Source organism: Rattus norvegicus, chromosome 9 (assembly GCF_021556685.1).
Source record: "Rattus norvegicus strain SHRSP/BbbUtx chromosome 9, alternate assembly SHRSP_T2T, whole genome shotgun sequence".
NCBI classification, from domain to species: Eukaryota; Metazoa; Chordata; class Mammalia; order Rodentia; family Muridae; genus Rattus; species Rattus norvegicus.
In genome coordinates, this window is record NC_141542.1 from 55636855 (window position 1) to 55661857 (window position 25003).

At 46.8% G+C, this 25003-nt stretch overlaps 1 protein-coding gene and 1 long non-coding RNA gene across 5 annotated transcripts in view; one reads left to right on the plus strand and one right to left on the minus strand.

The window, feature by feature from the left end:
* Aff3 (ALF transcription elongation factor 3) overlaps window positions 1-25003 on the minus strand; it is a 494860-nt gene that overhangs the window by 69612 nt on the left and 400245 nt on the right. For 3 of the 4 annotated variants that reach the window (NM_001413892.1, XM_087566656.1, XM_087566655.1), the window contains 1 exon segment: window positions 11282-11322. In NM_001413892.1, coding sequence (NP_001400821.1) covers window positions 11282-11322 — 41 coding nt within the window. 4 annotated transcript variants of the gene reach the window in all.
* Window positions 1161-6675, plus strand: LOC148003691 (uncharacterized). Its single transcript, XR_015629477.1, has 3 exons — window positions 1161-1385; window positions 4001-4134; window positions 5384-6675. It is a non-coding gene; the product is annotated as an uncharacterized LOC148003691 (long non-coding RNA).

Here is a 25003-nt window from a genome sequence, read left to right on the forward strand (position 1 = left end):
TCCCCACGGGACAGTAAGTCCATAATCAAAGCAGTTTGTCAACAAAGTTCAGGCAAATGTCTCTTTCAGGAGTATATAGTTGTAAAAAGTCTCTACTTTTCAGAAGATAGCCGTGACACATAGTTACACAGTAGCTCCCCCTCTTAGCCTTTGCCCCGAAATGCCACGTGTACTATTTGGTGTCAAGTAAGTGTTAAATGGGCCACGAACATTAGACACACAGAACACCCACTACCCTTGGCTTAGAAGGGACAACCGCAGGGGTATTAGAAGGCACAGGACTTGGTGGCCAAGTGACAAAGAGTAAGCCAAAAATAATGCACAGGCTTGTGATTAGAATATCCTGCTGAGGGCAACTTATCGAAGTGCAAGGATGTGTGCGACAGGAAGGGAACGCAGTGTAGGATGATAGTGTATAAAAATGAGCAAGTGCAGTGTGTTCCAAATGCCCTATCACTGCAGCCTGAGGACCTGCCTCCCTCTGCTCCTTTGCAGAGTCTCCAGAACAGGGACGCGCATGGACAAGGGGTGACAATTGGTCGTGCTACTTCCTTGTCACAGTGGCTGGGGGAGCAGGAGGAGCGGAATCAGGCTCTGCTTTAGCCCCAGTCCAGAAGGCTGGGGTCACTTCTAACCCTGTTTGAGGAGGCGAACAGTGCTTTGATGGGAGCCCCAGAGCCTCAAACCCACGAGCGGACACCGATCTCCTGCTCTGTGGATGAGAGAAGGCCACCTTGGGACTCTTGGAGCACCAACACCTCCCCCCAGATTCCTGACAGGAGAATGCTTTCTGACTTCAGTTCTTTTTCAGAGTCTGCAGTGTATGTGTGTGTGTGTGTGTGTGTGTGTGTGTGTGTGTGTGTGTGTGTGTGTATTCAAGTCAACATGTAAAACCTGTTGTTTCTCATATACCTTACACCTTATAGAATATATTCTATATTCTGAAGGTCACTTGAGATGATGTTTTAGCTACATGGTTTTATAATAAGGTTTCTTCCACCTGTGTTCCACAAGTCCTGGCTTTTGGGGCGTTTTAGAACTGAGAATTTTTAGATTAGGGATCTCGGTCTGTATCTGCTTTTTACAACTGTAGATGTATTTATTTATTTATTTATTTATTTATTTATTTATTTATTTATTTATTTATTTTTTACTATGTAGGGTCCACATCACCCATTTTAACCGTTCTCCACACGTCAGCCCGGTGGTGTGAGGTGCAGTTGCGTCACTGCACAGACGTCATCACCACATTACTCTCTTTAGAGAAGACAAAGTTCCAGCGCCCATGAGCTGGGGGCTCTCAACGATTGTGGACATCAACTAAAAGGGCAAAAGGACTTTCACCCCAGGACCCTCCTGCTGACCCCTCCCTGGGCAGACATCAGGTGACAAGCCTGTATTAATTCTCAGGCACTCTCGAACCCACTAAACCACCATAAAGGGTAATTAGTAGCTTTATATAAACAATCCCTTATTTATTTACTCAGAAGACTAACTTCTTCCTTGGCTCTCTTTTGTTGTGTGAAATACATGCTTGGGACCTTTTAAACTGTGTATTATTTACCTGACAGGACTCAATGGTTTCTCTGGAGCCATTTAGTTTTATTGTGGAAATTAGTACTGGGTTGGGGGGAGTGTTAGAGCTGACTTCTAGACTCTCTAGCCTGTGCGCTAGCCTCTTGTTAATGTGGTGTTAATGTAGCTGACTAGGCTAATAGCCACCCTAGGGCCGTGAGGGACAATTATGTGGCTTCCCTGTAGGAGAAGGGAGGGTAGAGGGTCTCCCTTTGTGAGCTCTGATGGATAGATATCACAGGGCCCTGTTACAGACCAGAGAGACTCAGCACATGCGTGGCCCTGCACAGTGGTTTTCAAATAATGAGGATTATTTTGCTCTGCAGTTAAGAAAACCAGGCTAGCTCTTTTTCTGACCACTGGGAAGAGTTTCAGTACATGACCCAGAGGAGTCTTCCAGATGGCTGAAGTGAGAGGGTGGTAGAGACACGAAGGGCAGCCAGGCATGCATCGGAGGCCTGAATGGGCCTCATCTAGGATGCTGGCTTTGGTTACTCTGGGAGTCGAACAGGCTAGATCAGTGTGAGACGCAAAAAATAAACAAATGAATACGTTTTGAAAAGGAAGAAGACATCTTCCCTTGGAAGACAAGGCAGTTGGAGGAAGCGCTGTTCTGTCCCTCAGACCATGTGGAACTGGTTCTAGCCTCTCCCTCGTGACACCCTGCAGCCCGACCCTGTTCATATAGATGGTTCTTGCGCTCCACTCCTGGTCATGGTCACTGATGAGATTATCCTTCAGGCCACACTTAACATGCCCATCGGGTCTCCTTCTCTGACTGCTTCACACACTCGGCCAAGGTCACTGAATTCCTCATGGCCTGATGGGGGCAGGGGCTTTCCTCCCGGAAGTGGCTGAAAGCGTCAACCCTGGGGTGGGAGAGCTTGTCCTAGAGCTCTGAGGTGTGGGAGAAAGTTGCCCGAGTCTATTAATGGAAAGCCGGACGCAGTAGGATTTTAGGGAAAGGGTTTTAGGATACGAAGGAAGTGGAATCCTATTGACAACAGCCTCTCTTTATGGCCCTAATGTTAAATCCTTTCTTCCTTGCTGGGATGGCTATGGTGAGGATTAGGTGAACAGTAGCAATGGAGCCCTCAGTGTGCTGACACACAACTGTTCTAAGAGGAACACCGAGTGTGCTGGCACACAGGACCGGTCCTCTCTTTTCCACATTCTGTGGGGGTGGGAGCCACGGGCAGTGGATCTTGGTATTCAGATCCTCTCAAATGGTGCCTTTACCCAGCGTCCAGGTTCAGAACTGTACATGTTTACTGAATACATTGGCAGACCAGAAGGGGGCATTTTAAGTCTTGTCCTGATAGAAATCACTGCAATGAGAGTGGGGCGGGGCTGCAGGCACTACCTGACCTCATCTGGTGCCAGAAACCTCCTGATGAGACTGCGGGATTTCCTCCCCGTCAGTCACTGGATTCTAACTTACTCTAACTCAAATGCATTGAGCAGTTTACTGTGACGGTCTTGCTTACCCCGGGACTGATCTTACGTTGATTGTTCAATATTTCCCTATCCTTCTATCCATATAATAGCTGATCATGCTGCTTGACTCTCAAGCAAGCTGGTACCTGCCTGAGCCCCCCAATGATTAGTCCCTCTGCATCAACTTCTCCCCTCCAAGGTGCTCTATTGCTGACATGGAGCCAGATTCAGAAAGTTATTTTCTGGGGTTGGAGATTTAGCTCAGCGGTAGAGCGCTTGCCTAGCAAACGCAAGGCCCTGGGTTCAGTCCCCAGCTCCGAAAAAAAAAAAAAAAGTTATTTTCTACTTTATGCCCAGAGTTGCCTCTGCAATCACAAACTACTAGTTTGGTTCGTCATTCATTCATTCATGCATTGATTCATGCATGTAGTCATTCATTCATTCATGCATTGATTCATGCATGTAGTCATTCATTCATTCATTCATTCATACATTGATTCATTCATGTAGCCACTCATTCATTCATGTGTTGATTCATTGATTCATGCATGTAGTCATTCATTCATATCATGCATTGATTCATGCATTGATTCATTCATGTAGTCATTCATTCATTCATGCGTTGATTCATTCATGTAGCCACTCATTCATTCATGCACTGATTCACTCATGTATTCATTCACTCATTCATTCATGCATGCATGTACTCATACATTCATTCATTTATTCACCCAATAATTTTCTCCCTCAACTCCCAGGTAATGTCCTGGAGATGAAAAGATGTCTAAGACAGCAAGATCAAGTGTGCAAAAGGTGGCCAAGCCTATGGCGAAGGTCTCTGACCGGTTCCAAGCTGATGTCGAGAGGCTGGCAGAGTGCACTGGTCAGACCTGGGCTAGATCACAGCGAGGCCATTTGCTTCCGAGTGTCCCCTGGTTGAGTCACAGCACGTTCCTGTGGTTTAATTTGCTCATCTTTTTTTTTTAAGGTTCCGTGTACCTCTCAGGACTTTCTGGAGATTATAAAATGATACAGCTTCTAAAGAGTAACGCTACCGTTTGGAGAAAGACCATAGAACACAGGCCACAGGGAGAGCCAGGAACAACGTGACACTTTAACCCCGTGAGTTTAACACTTAAACGTGCCCCATCTCTTCTTTTTGATGCTTAGAGAAGGGATCACTTGAGTGACCAAGATAGCTCAGCTTGGCAGGTGAAAGTGCTTGCCCTTAAGACTGATGATCAGAGTTTGTTCTCCGGGATCTCTAAGGGGCAAGGACAGGACCCTCCTCAGATTGAGGACCTTCCTCAAATTGCCCTCTGACCTCCCCAGACACCCAGTGGCACGAGTGCTGCCCATAGTAAGTGGATGAAACGTTTTTTTGAAGAAGGGAGCAGTTAGCAGTGCACCAGAGCTGCGTGCGGTCCTCCCTCACAACGGACTGAGCAGAACAAAGCCCAGGGGTACACTAGTGAGCTGGGGGCTCTCTCCAGCACACTACACACCCTTGGTTGAGCTGAAGTGGATCCTTGGACTGGAGGGGGCAGCAGAAAGCAGCTGGAATAGAATCCCCTGCTGAGCCAGCCCGTGCCCGCCCCTCCCCCTCTTCTCTCAGTACAAGTTTGATCTTGTTTCTGGACACAGACCATTTCACACTCGGCTCTGTAGGTGGAGGTGAAGCTCTCTTAATTGTAGGTTATTTGTCATCGGCTTCATTTCCGTCTGTTCTTCCCCATGGAAAATAGGACTCCGGGCAGGAGATTTATCCGAGAAGGGGAAAACGGAGAGCAGGACCAGGTCTCTCTCCTTGTTGGCCCCACGTCCCTGCCTCTGACTGGCGGGGGGCCCTGAGAAGAGCACATCTCAGTGGTGCACTTCATCCTGCGCTGCACCCCACTGAGTACCACATGCGCTCAGCGAGGCTCCGAGGAATAAATGAATAAATCTGAGGCAGTTGTTTGGATTTCAATATAAATGGATCTTGGACCTGAGAATCTGCCAGATGGGCAGACAGGTTATAGTCTGGTGATGTGTCTCCAAAGCTATAAAAATGTAGCCATGGCTGGGAGTTGCACGCTGACATTTCAGAAAATGATTATATGCACAATTTAAGTACTCGGCCGTTCCTGCCCTCTAAGTGCCGTTGCTTCAACGGCTGCATTTGGTATTGGCTTTCTCGAGCCTTTTTTTTTTTTTTTTAGTCAAGTGAATTTTTTTCTCAGCCCCTCATATTTCTAACGGAGCGTGATTTATTCACACCAAATTATGCTCCATTTTTATAAAGCCCGGGTTGCTGCAAATGATGCCTGAGGTTCCACAGAAAATATTAATTCCTGATCTGCTGCTATAAAGCATGCCTTCTCTCGTGCAGTGGCTCCGTCGCCCCAGGACAGATGCAAGCAATCTCGGGGTATGATTAACTTCTTAGTCCTGGCAATCTCCTCGAGCTCCTCTGGCCACAGACTTCCAGATTGACCTCCAGCTCCTCTGCAAATGAGCAGTCGCTCAGATTGATAAATCACACGCATCCTTCTTCTGATCAGGGCTGTCGGCTATTTACCACTTACAGAGAGAAGTTCATCATAGTCAAGGCTCCTCTCCGGCTGCACACACACCCTGCCTCTCTAACGGCCCTTGCATATTCTCCGAGCTACTGATAATGAGGTAGCTTCTGCAGTGCAGAGTCTCTCTCCCATCTTTGTAAAGGAACCGACCATCCGTTTCTTCTCCCTCCCTCCCGTCCCCATCAAATGCACAAGAAGAAAAAGCACGCAGATTATAAGGACAGAAGCCTGTGCAAAGTGTCATCTATTAATTGGCTGATTTGTCGCCCGCCAAATTTTGCCACCTCTTCCTGCCCTGGCTGCCTGTGATTTTCATCCTTTGGGGACACCATGGGGCTCACATTTCTCAAAAAGGTACAAGATATCAAATCAAAACAAAACAAAAAACCCAGTCAGGTGTATAGAGAAGAACGAAACTGGCCCTGCCCCACCTTCCCACAAAATGTCTATCCTGTCAGCTCAGGGCAGGTCCGGGAGAGCTGGCTGGAGTCCAGCTTCTCACTTTGCCTGGTGTTCTATGACTTCTGTGACTATGCGAACTGTACTGTAAGCAAAGCCCACTGCTCTGGACAGTATATGAGGTGAGTCTTGGAGTTAGGCAATAGCTATGTTGTTACATCTGCACTTTCCAAGACTGTCTATTGATCACGAGACACCCCCCCCCCCCCAAACTTCATGTGCCAGCGCACTGTGGATGGAGCATGATGGAGAATGGCCAGGGCTTTTTGTATCTGAGAAAGTCAGACGAGGGCTAGTGAGTGGCTCAGCGGGCACAGGGGCTTGCCACTAAAGCCCGACTCTGAGTTTGATCTCTGAGATCTAAGTGGACGTCATGGTTTGAGGATGCTCGGCCCAGGGAGTGGCACTATTAGAAGGTGTGGCCCTGTTAGAGTAGGCTTGTCACTGTGGGCCTGGGCTTTAAGACCCTCATCTTAGGGGATTGGAAGCCAGTCTTCCACTAGCAGCCTTCAGATGAAGATGTAGAACTCTCAGCTCTTCCAGCTCCGTACCTGCCTGGATGCTGCCATGTTCCCGCCTTGATGATAATGGACTGAACCTCTGAGCCTGTAAGCCAGCCCCAATTAAATGTTGTCCTTATAAGAGTTGCCTTGGTCATGGTGTCTGTTCACAGCAGTAAAACCCTAACTAAAACACTGGAGAAGACTGGTTCTTACAAGTTGTCATCTGATCTCTACACATAAGCATGGAAACATGCACATGTGTACACACACACACACACACTCACACACACATACACACACTCACATTCACTCTCTCTCTCACACACACACATTCACACACACACTCACTCACACACACACACTCACACACACGTACACACACAAACACACACACATTCACACACACACTCACTCACACACACACACTCACACACACATACACACACTCACATTCACTCTCTCTCTCACACACACACATTCACACACACACACTCACTCACACACACACACTCACACACACATACACACACAAACACACACACATTCACACACACACTCACTCACACACACACACACTCACACACACATACACACACTCACATTCACTCTCTCTCTCACACACACACATTCACACACACACTCACTCACACACACAAACACACATTCACACACACACACATTCACACACACACACTCACTCACACACACACGTACATGCACAGTGTAAGAAAGCTTTTTAATAAGCTACAAGTGTTTCTTCAGTGAAGAAAAGATGTTTGAAGAGATAGATGCATTACATCTTTTAAAATAATATTTATTTTACTTTCCTGAGTATGGATGTCTTGCTGGCATGCATATGTGTGCATCATGTGCATGCTGTTGGATTCCCTGGAACTGGGGTTCTAGATAGTTGTAAGCTACCATATAGGTCCTGGGAATTGAAGCTAGGTCCTCTGTAAGAGCAACAAAAGCTTTTAACCACCTGGGCATCTCTCCAGCCCCCAAGATGTTTTTAATTTAACTAATGAATCACACCAAGTGCTAATGTATCAACATATCATGCTTACGAATGCACACAATTTAAAATTTACAGTTAAAAGATAAATTTCCTTCAGAAGGCTTAGCCTATATTATAAAATATTGCATTTGTGTTAGGGCACCTCCTTTAAAAAAAAATAAGCAAGCCAGGGAAATTCTGAGATATGAAAGGATGGAAAAGAAAAACCTTCGGTAGCCTCATAACCACTAATACCCCAGAGCTTGAGAATCCCAGCCAGCCTCAGGACAAGGACTCAGCCCTTTCTCTCTCCTATCGCTGGCCTTGATCACATGTCAAAGCCACAAGGGTAGTTGTCCTTCTAAGTGACCTTACAATCCAGATCCTCCCACCAACCTTGTCGGCAAAACTCTGTTTCTTCATCAGTACACGGATGCCACCCTTGGTAAAATTCATGGGCTACTCTGAGAGGAGTGCAAATGGTTGGGCAGATATGTTGGCATGGAATGCCTAAGGAAGGGCAAGGAGCCCATGGTGGCACGGTTGGGGCCAACTGGGCTTCTCTGCCCAACTCCAGAATCACAAACTTAGAAAACACATCAGATCTGAACATGTTTGGTCTTTTGGGTAAAAAGGGGGGAGTGCCATGGAACTGTTAGGAAACTTTATAGATGGAAGTGAGGACAGGTAGAAGACACAGTTGAGGAGGCCAGCGGGATCCTGGAATTTGATGTCTGATAGATCATGATGGTTTACACTGTCAGCTTGATGGAATTTAGAATTACGTAGGGGGCTGGCCTTGAGGGACTACTGAGTTTAGGTTAACAGTGATGGGAAGACTCACCATAACTGTGTGTAGCATGGTTCCGAAGGCTGGGGCTCCCAGAGCAGAGAGAAAGGAGGGAGGGAAGGATGCTGTACTGCTGCCACCTGATTCCTGACTGAGGACAAAATGTGACTGGCTGTCCCAATTTCCTGTCATGATGACCTTCTTCCCATGAGCCCAAATGAACCCTTCCTTCCTTAAGTTGCAGATATTTGGTCAAGGCTACAAGTGATTGATAGATTACCTCATGCTCTAAGTAGCTGCCCTGGGTAGCCCATGGTCAGGGAGGTCAGTTTCATTGCAAATCTGTAGTTATTCTGACAGAGTGTTAAGCAAATCATACAAGGATATGGACCAAGGCACATACCTTCTTCTAAAAATATTTGTTTATTCAAAATACTAAGTAATAGGATAGAAAAACACACCCACTACATGAATAGTTACTATCTTCTAATTAAAAAATACCTGAAAAATAATGAATTAATGAATCCAAAGAACTCAGTGGGTGTTTTTAAGTCCTGATTTTGAAGAAGGACTTTTATAATACTTTTTTCTTTATTTTGAAAACAGGATCTCACCATGTAGTCTTGGCTGGCTTAAAACCCAATTTAAGTGCTAGGTATGGTGCACCCCTTTAATCCCAGCACTTGGGAGGCAGAGGCAAGTGGATATCTGTGAGTTCAATGCCAGCCTGGTCTATATAGCAAGATCCATGCCTGTCTGGCTACATAGCGAACCATCTCTAAGTGACTCCAGATGCTCTCCCGTATGTCCTGGATAATGAAAACGGAATGTGTCTGGAGAGGGAGGAAGTGGCACAATTCCCCATGAGCTAAACAAGCCGACCACAAGATCTGAGTTTGCCCAAGGCACACATCGTCACTGACACATAACTTAGAGGGGTGTCCGACCTGGGCCCACAAGCTGCATGTGTTTAAAAATGGCTACCAACACAACCCGGCACCAAACCCAGAAGTCACTTTAGAAATGTCTTCATTGTAACTCAGTTATTTGGCTCTTGAGCACAGATTTTTGTCATAATGTTGTGTCACAATGTCGAAAGGCTGGACACACCTGCCCGAGGGCTTGTATCTCTGAAGTGGCGCAGCACTGAATTACCAAATGCAGAAGGAGAGAAATAAGGAAAGGGTAGCTATCTAGAGCAGTGGGGTTGTGTGAGCTGTCACCTGGAAGTGAGCTGAGTTCCTCTAATTTTGAATAAAAACCTTCTGGACTGAAGAGGGCGATGGCCTTTTATACTGGGGGATAAAAAAATGGTGACCACTGGGACCCTGGCTTCTGGGCTCCGCACCAGCTCGACAGGTTCTAGTGAGAGGTCAAAGGGCTACTCATTAAGATCCATCCACACTGGCCTCCCAGGGCTGACTCCCTGAGAAGAGGCCTTTGATTGTGTCAGTCCTTGTTTCTGATGCAGCCTATCTAATTTTAGAGGGAATGCCCATTTTCCTAAAATACGGTTTGACCCATTCTGACAGAGGTTGTCATGATGCTTCTCGGTGTTTATACACATGGATTTTTATCAAGCATGCGTTTTATATATTGGGAACTTCATCTAAAGGGTGTAAACGAGTGGTTTGTAGTCTATCAGCAGGGTTGTAGAAACACTGATCTAATATAATATCATAAGTTTTTCATTGCCCTCCAGAGAGGACATATTGTATTCACAGTAAGGGTCATTCTGTTAAAATCTGGATTTCCCCTGATTTTCAAAGCATTTGACTGAAAGACTTTTACTTCCAAAGAGAAGGCAAAAAGCACAAAGAAATACGTGTAGAAGAGCTTGGACCCTTGGAAGTGCCCAGAAGCACTGCACATGGGGGGTTTCTGAACCATGCAGCAGCAGCAGCAGCAGCAGCAGCAGCAGCAGCAGCAGCAGCAGCAGCAGCAGCAGATCGCTGCTCTCCCAGCATGCATGCTTTGGTGGCTGTCCCTGGTGAAAGGCTCTTAGTTGAAGTAAGCAAACAGGAGGTGCTTTCCACCTGTGTGCTCCAGGTAATTCATGGAAGTGAGGAGCTGCACCTTGGAGGAGTGCTGGACTGATCTGGTTCAGTCAGCAATTGCTCATTCTCAAAGAAAGTCCAAAGGGAGGGCAGGCAAAGGCTGGCTAGACCATACTGACATTGTGCCAGTCAACTCAGAGGGGCCTCCCACTGAGTCCAATGCCATCGCTTCTCAGGGATCTTGTAGAGATATGTAGGGAGTTCATCTGACTCCTGACAGAGCACATGCGTGTGCACTCTCTCTCTCTCTCTCTCTCTCTCTCTCTCTCTCTCTCTCTCTCTCTCTCTGACTGACACACACACACACACATACACACTCACTCACACACACTCACGCACATGTCTTGGTCTGTTGTAGAAAAAGCAGGGCGTGAGTTTTAGCTTGTGAGTTTTCCTCAGGTTTACGACTTCTTCAGTCATACAAGGCAGGACAATGTGGGCAAGCAACAGGCAGAGGTGTAGAGTCAGGCAGGAGAGCATGAGTGACTGGCTAATATGCATACAGCTCAAGAGAAAATCGTACTGAAAGGCAGAGTCCTCTGGGTGAACCAGTATGGAAAGAACTGAGAAAACACCTCACAATAAAGAAATGAGCTTGGCTCGCAGCCAGTTCCAAAGTTCAGAATTTACCGCACCACTCAGGCCTCCCCGCTAAGATTCCCTCCTCTTGTTTCCCGGCACAACATGGGATTCTTCATACTTTATGTGAAATACAACAAGGCGAGCTTCGCAGTAGTAAACCCCATGCACGCATGACAAACCCAGGCACGCGGAATGTTTAACATCCCGGTTCGCAGATTCTTTAGGGACAAAAATCCGATCATGAATTATATGCCACAATAAATAGGGCTCAATGTTTCATAAAGCAATTTATAGTTCATAAAAATGACAAAATGTACCTGTCAGCTAGAGCGCGGAGAACCGTTCTCTGGGCTGCCTGCTGGAAGAAAGGGGTAGAGATGTTTATTTAATATTCTGACTTTTAAATTATGCGCTCAATCAACACTTTTAAAAAAAGGCATCACACCACACACACACATTTTTGTCAAGCGGCCAAATTTTAAACCGTTAGCAACATAGTAGAAAGCCCCGCTATGTCATGAAAGGAAGGTTCTCGGTTAAGGGGTGCTGCAGCAAGGCATGTTTGCCAGTAGGGGGCAACTGTGGGGGAGGTGCTAAGTACTTCTCCCTGGCAGTGTGGGCAGTGTTTCTCAGGAAACATAACAAAGACCTGAGTCATTTTTTTTTTTTCTACCACCTGAAGTGAATTTTCTATTGTTTTAGCTTCCTTTCCTGTAAGAAAAGGAAAACTTCTAACTTCTTGGGCAAATCTGTGCTGGTGTGTGTCTGCTGCTGTGCATGTGTGAGTACAGTGGGGCACACCCGTGGATGTGTGTGCAAAGGCTAAGGAGGGCACTGGGTGCCTTTCTCCATTGATACCTGTCTTATTCCCTTGAGTCAAGGTCCTTCACTGAACCCATAGCTCTTCATTTTGGGGAGGCTGGCTGGCCATCAAACTCCCAGCATCCACTTGCTTCTGTCCCACTCCAATATATATTGGAGGTTTGAATCCAGGTCCCCAGGTTTGCATAGCATGCACTATTAGTGTGCATGTGTGTGTGTGTGTGTGTGTGTATGTATGTATGTATGTATATATATTTTACATACAGGTTGTTTTTACATAAGTGTTAGAGGTTTGAATCCAGATCCCCAAGTTTGCATAGCATGCATAGCCACTGAAGATATAATTTAATTGTTTTTTTAAATTGTTTTCTTTCAGATTTACTTATTAAAAGTTTCTGCATCTGAAAACCCGATCGTTGACTGGACAATCACAAAATATTATGGGGTTATTGATATTTTTAGGCACGACAGTGATGTTGTGACCGTGGTTTTGTTTGTTTGCTTAAGAGTTTCTTGGCGACCCAGGGACAGGGCTTGTTGGGCAGAAAGCTTGCTGTGTGTGCAAACCCAAGCACTGTGGTTTGGAACCCCAGGGCTTCTGCGAAGATATGCGCACATGTGTATCTTAAGCCCAGCCTTGGGAGGCAGAGGTCAGTGTGCTCCTGGAGTGTAGTCCTCAGGTGGACTATCCCAACTGATGAGCTTCAGACTCAGTGAGAGACCCTGACTCAAAAAATAAAAAAGGGGGGGGGGATACTTCAAGACGGAAATGCAGCAAGCACGCCGACTAGTCATCAGCCATCTAACTTATGTCTGATCTGAAACGTAATTTCTCCTGATGGTGACCCCTCACCACCACGACCTGCATTTGACCCCTCTGTGCTTACACAGCCCTGTGTGGGCTGACTCTCCCATACTGACTCTCCCTTGGTTCTCACTCAGGACTGCTCTCAGCAAGTCTGCGGCCTCCTTAACCCTTTCTTAGCCACTCTGTAATTGGTCTGTGTGGATCCAAGAGTTGACATTAGCAATTGAGGCTGGAATGAAGGAAGGAATTTGAGATTGCTGATGGCTACCTACAGGGCAAAACTGAGAGCAAGTTGCAGCCAAGGAGACAGCTGTGTTTTGTAAATCTCTGGCTACCCAATAAGTTCTGACAGTGTGGGAAGAACGAAACATAGCAAGGCTGGCTGAGGAAGACACAGCACATGGAGGAGTGCCTGCACACGCGTGTGCACCCCGCATGCGAATGATGAGGGCCGGGACTAAAGATCCAGTCTGCACTTAAAGTCTATTCACTCTCTTCTCCCCAGTCTCCAAGGGTTCCTCTTGTTGACTTCTCCGACTGGTCATCAACAGTGAGAGTTGATGTGTCAATGGCTGGAAAGTGACTTAGAGAACGCAGGGAATAACAAGAAGAGAGAGGCTGCACCCACTGAAGCATCTGTGATTGGCTGCACCCCATACAGTGGTGCCTGCTAATGGATCCTGTTGGCTAGATCTACCATAAGCCGGGTGCGATCAAGGGCGGCTTCCCTTTTGCAAAGCCACAAGATGCTGGACTTAGGACCCCCTGTAGCCCCTGCACTCTCCATCCATCCATCAATGGCTTTCGGTCTGTCTGTGAGGAGTGTCACCACCCCGTCAACACAGTGGCACCTTGGCACACTCACCCGCACTGTGCTGTTTTTTTTTTTTTTTTTTTTGGACTGTGCTTCTCACCGTAGCTACTCTTGGTTATGAATAAATGCTCTAGAGAGGACAATCATCCGTGAAGAAAGCCAATGAGAATGCACTAAACATTTAAAATCTCCCCTCCAGGAAAAAAAGTGCTATGGTGTTAAAGTAAAATGCTGTGTTATATACCTAGGCAAGAGCTGACTATTAAAGAGGTTCTGTTGTCTGTTCTCCTAAAGAAAAAAAAAAAGGAAAGAAAGGAAAACCTTTCAGCGTTTTCACCTGTCTCATTTTAAGTTTGGGGACTAATGAAAGAAATAAACATCAGGATTGAAGAGTCAAGAAAAAAATTACTTAGGTAACTCGTGATTGAAACCCGAACGTCTGGCTGTGAACTAGATGGATTGCCCAATTCCATCCCTCCAAGATTGGTACAACGGTGAGCGCATTTTCCTTTCTTAATCTCTCATCAGCCTCTCCTGTGATTGGGCAGCAACAGGGTCACTTGAGGGGGCTAGGAGAGGGCTTCGCTCATCTTTCCTGAGTGCATTACTCATTCATGAATGGCGCCGAAGCGCGAGTCTATAAGACAAAACAAGTTTTCTGCCAGAAATAGTCATTTTCCACGCTCCTCTCAAGAGCTGACATCTTTTTCTACTTCTTTATTTTAACAAGGTTGGTGCTTGGAAACGTAATCAGCAGAACTCTGGCTCCAATGTGTGCTAAATGAATTACAAGTCGCAGTCTGTTACTGAAAGGCAATCAAAGAGGAAATTAAAGGCCCTTTTGTAATTGGGTCTGGCACAGGGCAAGTCCATAGACGCTGGGTGGGGTTGGACTGCAAAGGGAAGGAAGGGGCCGGAGGCCCATGGCGGCCCAGAGTCATGCAGTTTCTTGATGGAAATAGAACTTATGCCTGGATAGATATGTAATCGACTCTGAGCTACCTACTATGTGTAGGCCCTGAGTTTGGCGTAGGTGACAGCAAAAGCAGTTGAAGGTCTTCATTATACCTCTCTGAGTCTGGAGGTGGGGCAGACATGAAAAGTCCACAGGTACACAACCATTTGCATCACAATGGCTGTGGCTGAGCGGGGCAGTATGCCACGAAGTAGAGCAACGGATGACAAATGGTTACAGAAAGCTCAGTCAGTGTGGGATAACAAATCCTGAAGAGAAATGTATGAGACCAGAGGGATGGGGGAGGGGAAGGAGAGCCATTAGACCAGAGGGATGGGGGAGGGCAAGGAGAGCCATTAGACCAGAGGGATGGGGGAGGGGAAGGAGAGCCATTAGACCAGAGGGATGGGGGAGGGCAAGGAGAGCCATTAGACCAGAGGGATGGGGGAGGGGAAGGAGAGCCATTAGACCAGAGGGATGGGGGAGGGAAGGAGAGCCATTAGACCAGAGGGATGGGGGAGGGGAAGGAGAGCCATTAGACCAGAGGGATGGGGGAGGGGAAGGAGAGCCATTAGACCAGAGGGATGGGGGAGGGGAAGGAGAGCCATTAGACCAGAGGGATGGGGGAGGGAAAAGGAGAGCCATTAGACCAGAGGGATGGGGGAGGGAAAAGGAGAACCATTAGACCAGAGGGATGGGGGAGGGAAAAGGAGAGCCATTAGACCAGAGGGATGGGGGAGGGAAAAGGAGAGCCATTAGACTAAAGGAATGAGTGTGGGCAAGGAAGAAGGCCTAGATGTGGAGGAAAAGCTACCTCAGGCTTTGTTCCTGGGTCAGTGAGAAATTACAAGGTCACGGTGGTACGGCTTGGTGGGGCAGTGGGGCCGATTTCAAGGGTTACGGGGGTCAAGTGTGGGCTTGTGGAGGTACAGAACAATTGGAAGTCATAAAGTGTTTACATGGACTGAAGCTAACAAAGCATGCTTGTCCATTCTGTGTAGCTTCCTGTGAGCCTATGATAAAGTAACGGGATCGGTGACAGAGTCTATTTCCAAATGTCATGCTAGCTTCTGTTGTGTACAGTGAGTGTGTTTGCACGAGGAAGAACTCCCTGTGAGGTTATTACAGTGAGAAGTATTTGACCACGGAGAAAAAGCACTGTTACCCTCTGCACTTCAGCTTGAGGAACCCCCTCTGGTAGATCAGGGATGGCGTCAGCACCAGATGTCATGTCTGGGCACCTGGTGTGGATGGGGACCACTGGCTGGGATGTGGGGCTCATGGTGTAGGAGTATGAGTCAGGGTGGGGTAACTCATGTGCCCTTAAGTTCAAGTTGCCTGTGGAGTTTTGGGAGAGATGGTGGATGGTATGTGGAAATATTAGCCTGTAGTTGTTAAAAACACCAAACGAAGACACCAATAATATGGTGGTGTGAGCATGAGGACCTGTGTTTGAGCCCCTGAGCCCATGTTACACAAGAAGGAGGAGGAGTGGGAGGAGTGGGAGAAGGAGGGGGAGGAAGGATAATAACACACATTTTTAATCCCAGCCTGGGAGGCAGGGGACAGGCAGATCCCTGGGGCTCACTGTTCAACCATCCTAGCCTAATCTGCAAATTTCAAATACAATGAGAAACTTTTTTTTTTAAATAAAGGTGGATCTCATACACGTGCATATACACACACATGAGAACACATGCACATATACCCCCGTCTCCTCTCCACAAAACACCCACAACAGTCATAACACTGATTAAATAAAGCTCAAGGTTCTGGGCCAAGGTTTTGCTATTGCTCTAAAGGAGCCCTTTTGTGTTTTCCTTAGAAAGCGTGAGCACTGTGCATTTCTAGGCTGGAGCCTTCTGCTCAGCAGGCTTCCTCCTCACCCTTTCTGCACTGGGTTTAGGCAGAGTCACTGAGGAGGATATAAAATGACCTCTGCCTAAGAAGACTTTGATGGGCGGGGGTGGGGGGGTTGGGGGGTGGGAGGGATGGGTGGGGGTGAGGGGTGAGGGTGAGGTGCCAACCAGATGACAGTCAGAGGGAGGAGGAGAGAAAACTCTCCTTGGCTGGGCACCCTGGGCTGTCTGTTCTAATAAAGACAGCTCTGTGTGGGTATTGCTTGCTCTTTATAAAACCGACATTGAGTAGGCTCCTGAGGACAGGCAGAATTTCAGAGGTGACGGAGCTCATCAGTAAAGTAAGCCCATGCATGGCTGAATGGGGGGGAGGTGGGGGCAGCAGAGGACAAACCGCCCTCCTTCCTGAAGGCAGAGGCGAGCTGACATTTGTAAGGGTTTCTGGTTCCACCTAAGCTCTGAGGTCTAGCTTTCTTTCTTTTTCTCTCCCCTGATTGCTTCTTTAGATCCCAACTTTCCTTGGTGCCATCCCCGAAAACTCTGGGTCAATAACAGGAGTTAGGTTCCATTTATCACCGGGGCGCTCGCCATTGGGCAAGGGAGCGCTTGCCATTGGGCAAGGGAGCGCTTGCCATTGGGCAAGGGAGCGCTTTAACCCCAGCTTCCTGTGCTTCCTTTAAGATGACACAAGGACCCAAGGCAGAGCTCTTAGAGGATGTCAACGGGGATGTCTGGGTGTGGCTGGGTCTTCTGATGTAACGTTAAGGGAGGTACACTTGCTGTTGTTAAATATCTCCAGGGCATTTTGCTCCCTGGAGAAACCCTCCAAACTATCCATGGCTCTTCTGGGATCCGGAGCTCTTTCCTTTATAGACTTAGGGTCTGGTGTTCAGTGAAGAGAGCATGCGATCCTACCCCGAGCTTGAGAGCATCGTGACAGGACTGGGTGAGGAAGGACAAGCCTGGCTGCGTTAGGTGTGCGTAAGCGTAGGACCAAAGGCCGCCGGAGAACCACTGGGATTAACCTAATGGATACAAGCTGCTCTCGGTAATGGAGAGCCAAATCCACCTGCCCTCAGGATTGAGAGGACGCTCTTGAGAATGTAACAGAACCGGGACAAAGCCCTGGCAAGACAACTGTGCCTTCAGAGGGAGAGAGATATGCATGTGCAACCCCATGCTGGCCTGTGCACTCACATCTTCAGGAGTTTTACATCATCATACAAGAGTTCGATACCTAAAGCTGGCAGAGCTTCTAGGACAGAGAGTCTATGGGAGGGTACGCCTTTTACAGTTCTGGTTCTTGACACTGGAATATGGGTGCTGACACCAAGACATGGATTTAAATCAGGGGCTGATTCATCTTCTAGAAGGTTCTCTGGCCTCTAGGCCTCACCAGAGTAGATAAGTGCATTCTCTAGAATCCAGTGACATACATCCTGGGGGAAAGGAGCCAAGTCAGTTGGTGGTAATTAGTCTGAAGTCTCTATTGCCATGCTTGGGCGATGTATGGGACCGCTGGGCTTTTCAGTGTCGAGGGTTTGCATAGAGCTGATGCTGGCAGGACATACAAAGAGCTGGTATAGTTCTGGACTAGTTGGTTATTTAGGCTTTGGTTGGGGACAGATCAAGTGACCCTGCCCCCAGGGTGAATCACGTGTCCCAAGCACTTTGCCACATGCCAGTGTTGGCTAACTCCTACAGGAGCTGCCATAGCTCTGTGATCTACCCATCTGGGCTTTTGGTCACTCGGTGCTCCTGAAACTTGCTCCACGTGGCAATTTCAATGCAGCAACAACTTAAGCAAGGTCCAAACGGGGATGGCTTGTTGATAACTGTGATTTAAATATATATCCAAAGCTTTCATTGAACACACACACACACACACACACACACACACACACACACACACACACACACAGTGGTGTGATCTGTCAACACGTGCACAACGTTTAATGGACAGATCAGAGTAGTGGCGTCTTGGGATCTCAAACATCTGTCATTTCCTTGTATCAGGGCTATTCTTTACTAGCTACTTGGAAATATGTAACTACTGCCAAGCATAAGGAGTCCCCTTTATTGTTAGAGACCATCTGAAGTCATTGTGCTTGTCCCAATGCACCCTAATCACACGTATCACCATCTTTCTACCGTTCCCCATAGTCTTCCTACGGGACTCTGGTGCTATTATTCCCTGACGTTCTTGTTGCTGTACAAGTGGGGCAGTAGGATGAGTCATTTCTCACTTGGTGACTTCCCAAATGCCTCCAGAGCCTTTTCAAAGGTCCTCTTTGCTACCTTTGTGTGATGCCTTGGTGGAATTCCCACTGGTCTTGGTGGGTGGTCAGTAACTGTGAAGGCAAACAGAGTCTACACATGCTACTCTGTTTTTATGTGAGGACCACACAAGGGAAGCGAAATGAATGTCTCAGTAGCTTTGTTTTAAACCGTGGCTGAAGACCCCATATCTGGGTCTGGCTTTACATCTCATTCAAGTGTTTCTACTAAAAAAAAATACCCAATGTTTGAAAGTAAAAGTAGCTTCTGTGACGGTCGGGCGGACTGTCCTACTTGTACTTCCCAAACCAGTCACGCAAGAGAAAGCAGAAAGAACCCCATGCTTGTTAGTGGATCTGCACTTTCACTGGCCATAGGAAGGCAGCTCGGCAGCCACTGTGTGCAAACGCACACGCTCTTCTCAGAACCGCCTTGGGACTTTTAAAGGCACACTTCTAACTTGGAGATAAACTGAGAGACAGTGCTGACCCACCCTCCCCAGGGGGAAATTCTGGCTAATGAAGACCTCCCGGGATTCAGATTGTGGCAATGATTGTACAAAATATCAAATATGAGCTTTTTCTCTCTTTTCCTTTGGGTTTAGGACCAGGAATTTAAATCTTTTTATCTTCTTCACCTGGTAAGACTTTTATGCAAATGGATTTTTTTAAAAAGAAGCCTTTATTTATTTTATCTATGTGAGTACACTGTAGCTGTCTTCAGACACACCAGAAGAGGGCATCGGATCCCATTACAGATGGTTGTGAGCCACCATGTGGTTGCTGGGAATTGAACTCAGGACCTCTGGAAGAGCAGTCACTGCACTTAACCACCTAGCCACCTCTCCAGCCCATTATGCAAATGTTTTAAACCATTTACACTCAGTAACAAATTTGTTGACACAGAGGCCTAATGCTCTATTTTAGAAATTTGATGGCCTCCAGCAGTGACCCCCTTTTTTCCTTGGGGCAGGAGCCTCTTTCTCCTTCCTCCTTCAGATCTTATAAGTCAATTATAATTGAAAAAGACTGGGAGGCCCGACCCCAGTCAATGGTGAAAAAACACAGCTACTGAATCAGAATAAAAACCAAACACATTTTCTGTCTCGGGGTGTTTGCATCCTTCTAAGCAGACCCTCTTGACCACGAGTAAAAAGTTTGTTACGTCCAGACACTTCAGTTGGCATGGTGGTGTCTTTCTTTGCTATCCCCAAACATATCTGTAGCAATTTGGGGGCTCTGTCTGGGAACCTAGCTCACCTGAGGGAGTGCCTTGGACCCAGTTTTTAACAACTGTCTGATCTGTTTCTTAGAGATGGTTTTATTCCACTCAACTCAATCTGTGGGAAGCAGAGCTGTTCTGGTTAGAACTGGAGAATGCCAAGGGCCCTTGAATGACAAGAACAGTTTGTCTGTAAGCTTCTCCAGGCTGAGGGTCTCCTGAGAAGAGCCGTGCTTAGGAGATAACCAGCCCCACACATGTGGAAAAATTAGGGCAACAAAAAACAAGAACAAAACATTCCAAATGCTTATCTGGACCAAACACCTGCATACCTAACTGTAGGTGATCCCTTTGCTTCAGGACACCATCCACACACGGAGAGCCATGATAGCACACACAGACCGCACACACTCTAAATGCTGACAGTTCCCGGCAAACTAATGAAGAAGAAAACAAACACAAACCCCCAAAGTCCACATCATCAGAGTCACAGGACACAGGGTCACCCCTCCCAGTTAAAGGAATGAGCTCTGGAGGGGGGAATCCACTTTCCTTGCCAACAGCAGTCCTGCTGAGAGCTAGGTCGGAGAAGAACTGTCCATCAGCCCTGTCTCCCTGAGCTCCTGAAATGGAGGATCCAGGAGGGTGGTACTGACCTCTGTTACTAACCAAACTGTGCCTTAGTTTAAAAAAAAAATAGTAGCTCCTTGTGAGAACTCTACAATTTTAGCAAAGACCATGGTTTCCTGCCGGTGCCAATCACTTTTTCCCTGCATTCAACAGAGCACCTTTTAATTTTTATACAATTTACACAAGTTTCTCCCTTTTCAGGTTTCCATTTGCTGAGGCACATTCTTCTGCTTGGGCTCACACAAAACCTCACCTGAGCCTCAAAGTCTCTAAAACCTTAGGGGACTCTTGTGGACAGTGGGTGACATTTAAGTCAACCACGTCAGTTTTGGAAATTAACGGCCGACTAGAATGGAAAGAGAAGAATTTGACCTCCCCCAACCCTCGGTGGCTTTCATAAATGTTTACCCGAGATGAGAGTGAGATTTTGTTTGTGAGGTGGGATTATCTAACGGAGCGTTCGGGCTGATAACCGAGGCCACCGTCCTGATAAACACTTACACTTGCTTCCTTGATTGTGACTGACGGTTCAGATGTGTGCTCACTCCTACACAGGCTCGACAGAGCTCTGAGAGGCAGGCGGGTGACCCCAGTTTTAGTTATTGTGTTTCCATTCAGAAAGGAAACTAACACAGCAGTGCTGTCAGATTGAGCTCGCAATGATTACAAGACTAGAAACAAAACCAAATGCAAGCCACCATTTCTCTTATCCCCTGTGTCCCTATTGCCTCCAACATATGTAATATACAGTTTTTTATTTTCCCATAGTTCATTGGAAATGAGGAGCTTTCTGGCATTGAAATTTTACTTAAAACTTTTGTGGTTAAACTAAAACAAATATTACTAATGTGGAATTCATCTTGAGCAGCAAGGCCAGCAGCTTGCCCGGATGGAGAGCTTAGTAGGCATCTAAGACTATTCTAAGGATGACTTATGCAAAAATTGCACAGCTCTCGTTTGGCTGCAAATAACATCTCTACTACACTTCATTCCTCAAGGAAGAGAAACTCGATTTTGGAGCTGTGCCCCCCAAACCTGATCCTGATTACTGCTTCCAGTCCTGTTTATATAATTCTAGAGTTTTGGCAGGATTCAAGAGTACATACCAGGGTGTTGGCTTTTATGAATCTCCCGAGATGTGAATGTCACGCTGACTGGATGAACTCTGGCCACAAATCCCAGACATGCACAATGACTCTATTTATTCAGACTTGGCTGCCTGTATGCAGATTGACTCTGTGTGTAATAAATTTTCACAGCCCCAAGAACCTCTACATCAACCAAGCAGAGGCCGAGAAGAAAAACAACGCTAGTGGAACTGGGCTGCGTTTCACCCAGTTACTCTGTCAGAGCTCACTGATGGTTGACATAGGCTGTCAATGCCTTTCAGGTTTTCTCTTCCTGTGTTCGCAAAGCCCCACTCTCTGTTACAAAGTTGCCATATTAAACAGAAACAAGGCAGGGGGCCGGGATGGGCAGAAATCTGCTTTTAATAGTTTAACCCACACTGGTGTGAATGCTTGGTGGCCTCTACAGGACAGGGCTGAGAACTCAGACTATTTTTTGCCACTTGGTCAGATACCAAATGAAATGCAATGGCTCTTGTCTCAGTGGGGCTCGGCGGGGCTTCACCTGTAGTCTGGACATGCTAGAGGCACGAGGCTTTAGATTCTCTCTGACAGACAAGATTATTACTCTCTGCATTATAAATAAGAAAATAATTGCCTCTTTAGCTCGCAGATTTATGTTAATGGAATAGATATCTATTAAATTAATTGTACACTCTCCAGATATTGATTGGGTATTAAAAGGTAACTTTCCTTCATTGTGTTGAGAAATCAATTAGGCCAATAGAGAAATTCCCCTCTACAGATTAAATCCAATGATCGCTGCCTGTAAAATTAAAACAGTCGGTTTAAGTGGATAAACTACACCCATTTAAGGAGAGAAATGCACTTATATAATTAAAACGAAAAGACTGCCCAATCTGTGTGGGTAATGTGATTACTGGGAGCTGCAGGCAGACGTCGGCCATTCAGTGTGGATGGCTGCTCCCTCAATAGCTGTCCCTGAGCTACGGATTTGTCATGGTAGAAAGCCTGCTTGTGGCTGACATGGTCTCAGCTACGGCTTGCCAGAAATCTCGAGATCATGTGTCCCTTTCCTCTTGCCTCAGCTATGATGATCCTGACTAGAGATTTGCTCCGCCTTGCTTTCTAAGCTTCCCAAGCTTCCCCAGACTCAAGACGTAGAGATCACCGTTTTGACCAAATGGTCCGACATGTAGGTGTGTTTTTCCTCCCTCCAAATCCATCAAGCTGGCGGTACCTTCAGGAATTGTTTCAATTGTTTTCCTGATTCCTTCACGTCCCCCCCAACACCCCCCAGGGAACCATTAACAGTCAGAATCTGTCACATACACATCTAAACAAGAAATCTGGCTCACCAAGTGGGAGGAGACTGAGAACTACCTGACAGCTTGCTTTTATTTTAAAGATGCCTCAGCCATCTTATCAAGTGAAGAGAAGTGAAATTCTGGTGCCTTTGAGGGGGGACAGCAGGGAGATGACTTTGGGGGGCTCCTGCCTGAGATGATGTGCAGAACCTGCACCGTTAATAGCGCTTGACAAGATGAGTGTTTAAGGAAGGGGGTCTCGGTTAGGCAAGGCTATCTGTGAATGTATGCTTGCCTTACACTTATTTATGATAGTGGGATATATATATATACATACATATATACACATATATATATATATTTCTTGTCATTCATTTAATGTTTGAGATTTAGTAACAGGAATCAAAGGCGGGACAAAGGTCACCTCTGCTTCTTCAATGGGGACGGCAGGAACGAATCCCAATTGAACACAGTGCCTGTGGTTGTTTATGCGTCTGCTCAACAGACAGTATGCATACTGAGCCGGCCAGTCTCGTTCCTACAGGATCTTCCAGCTTTGTTTATAGAAGCAGTTACCATCAAAATGCATACAGTATAGCTAAAATTAGGGTGAGGTCCAGGAGAAAGACTAGTATGACTGAGAAAAAGAACATGCCCTGAGCCTCTCTGAGGACATGAAATGACACTGTACCTCTGGTAGGCACAGGTGTCAACCAGGCCAAAGGACAGAGCAGAGGCCTTTGGATGCCCCAAGGCAGCTGAGCGTGGCTTGTTGGAGGAGCTGAAAGAAGGGCCATGCAGCTGAAGTGCTGGAAAGTTCGGGGAGTAGGGGGAGGCATGAACAAAGCCAGACTGCAAGTTAATGGAGACCATGTTGTGACCCTTGCATTTCTCTCCAGGTGGGAGAGGAAACCTTTTCAGATTTTTGATTAAAAAAAAAAAGATTTAGGAGCCAGAGAGATGGCTGGGTTCAGAGCACTTCCTGGTCTTGTACAGGACCAGTGTTTGGCTCCCTGCACACATACTGGGCAGTACCTCAAGTGCCTGTTAACTCCAGTTCTGGGGATATGATGCCCCCTTCTGGCTTTGACAGGTACTGCATGTATGAGGTACACATACTAACATTGAGACACACACTTATATGAAACTTAAAAAAAATTATTTGATCTGATGTACACTTTTATAGAATCACTGAGGACAAACTGTATTATAGATGTCAGAGAACAGGGCGATAGTTCCCACAAGCTGGCTTAAACTAGTCAGAATGGAAAGGGGTCGATACACTAATGTTTAATTTTGGAAGTTAGACTTATAGAAGGCAGAGAAGAAAAAGAGTGTTTGAGCAAGGAATGAGGGGTTATCAAGACCAAATCCTGCTGTTTTAGGCTTGAACAGTGGGCATCTGGGAACTCTAGGTCTGGAAACGGGAACAATTGCAAGACAAACATTTTTGGGTAATGGGACGACGGCAGAACCCAGAATTCAGTTTGGCATGGCTCAGGTTTGGAATGTTTGTGAGACAATCAAATAGACAAGCTAAGTATGTCTGTGGCTTGGGAGAGTGCGCGAGCTGAGGCTGCACAGAAGTTGCCATTATAGAAAAACTGAAGGTCACTGGGGGTGGGGAGGGAACAGGAGGATGCCCCAGATAAGAAGAACCAGAACAGAAAAGGCAGGAAGGAAGCCTTTCAGACTCCAATGCCTCCTGGAGACCGAGCAGTTAGCAAAGCATTAGGAGAAGGAGCAGGCAGGGAGGGGCGGGGGAGGGACACAGGTGAGAGGGAGAAGGGAGGGGCACAGGGGAGGGGGATATAGGGGAGGGGGAGGAGTACAGGGGGAGGGGGAGGGGCACCTGTGAGAGACTTAAGGAAGCAGTGAACAAGAGTGGTCTGCAATGCCACTTTTCTGGTAAGGCAAGGGATGAAGAGACAGGTATTTGAGTATGCATAAGGGTGTGTGTGTGTGTGTGTGTGTGTGTGTGTGTGTGTACATGTGTGTAAGTACATACATATGCATGTTTGTCTATTTGTATGTGTGTGTGCACTCATGTGTGTGCATGTGCATGCACAGTTGTGCCTGTGTGTGTGCTTGTGTGCATGTGTGCATGTGTGCATGTGTGTGCATTAGTGAGTGTGCACATGTGTGTAGGCCAGAGGTCCATGTTGGGTATCATCCTCCAGAATTCACCTGATTGTGGGAGCAATTTGGCCAGTGGCCTCATCATCCTGCTGCCCCCCACCCCCAGCTCTCTGGATTGT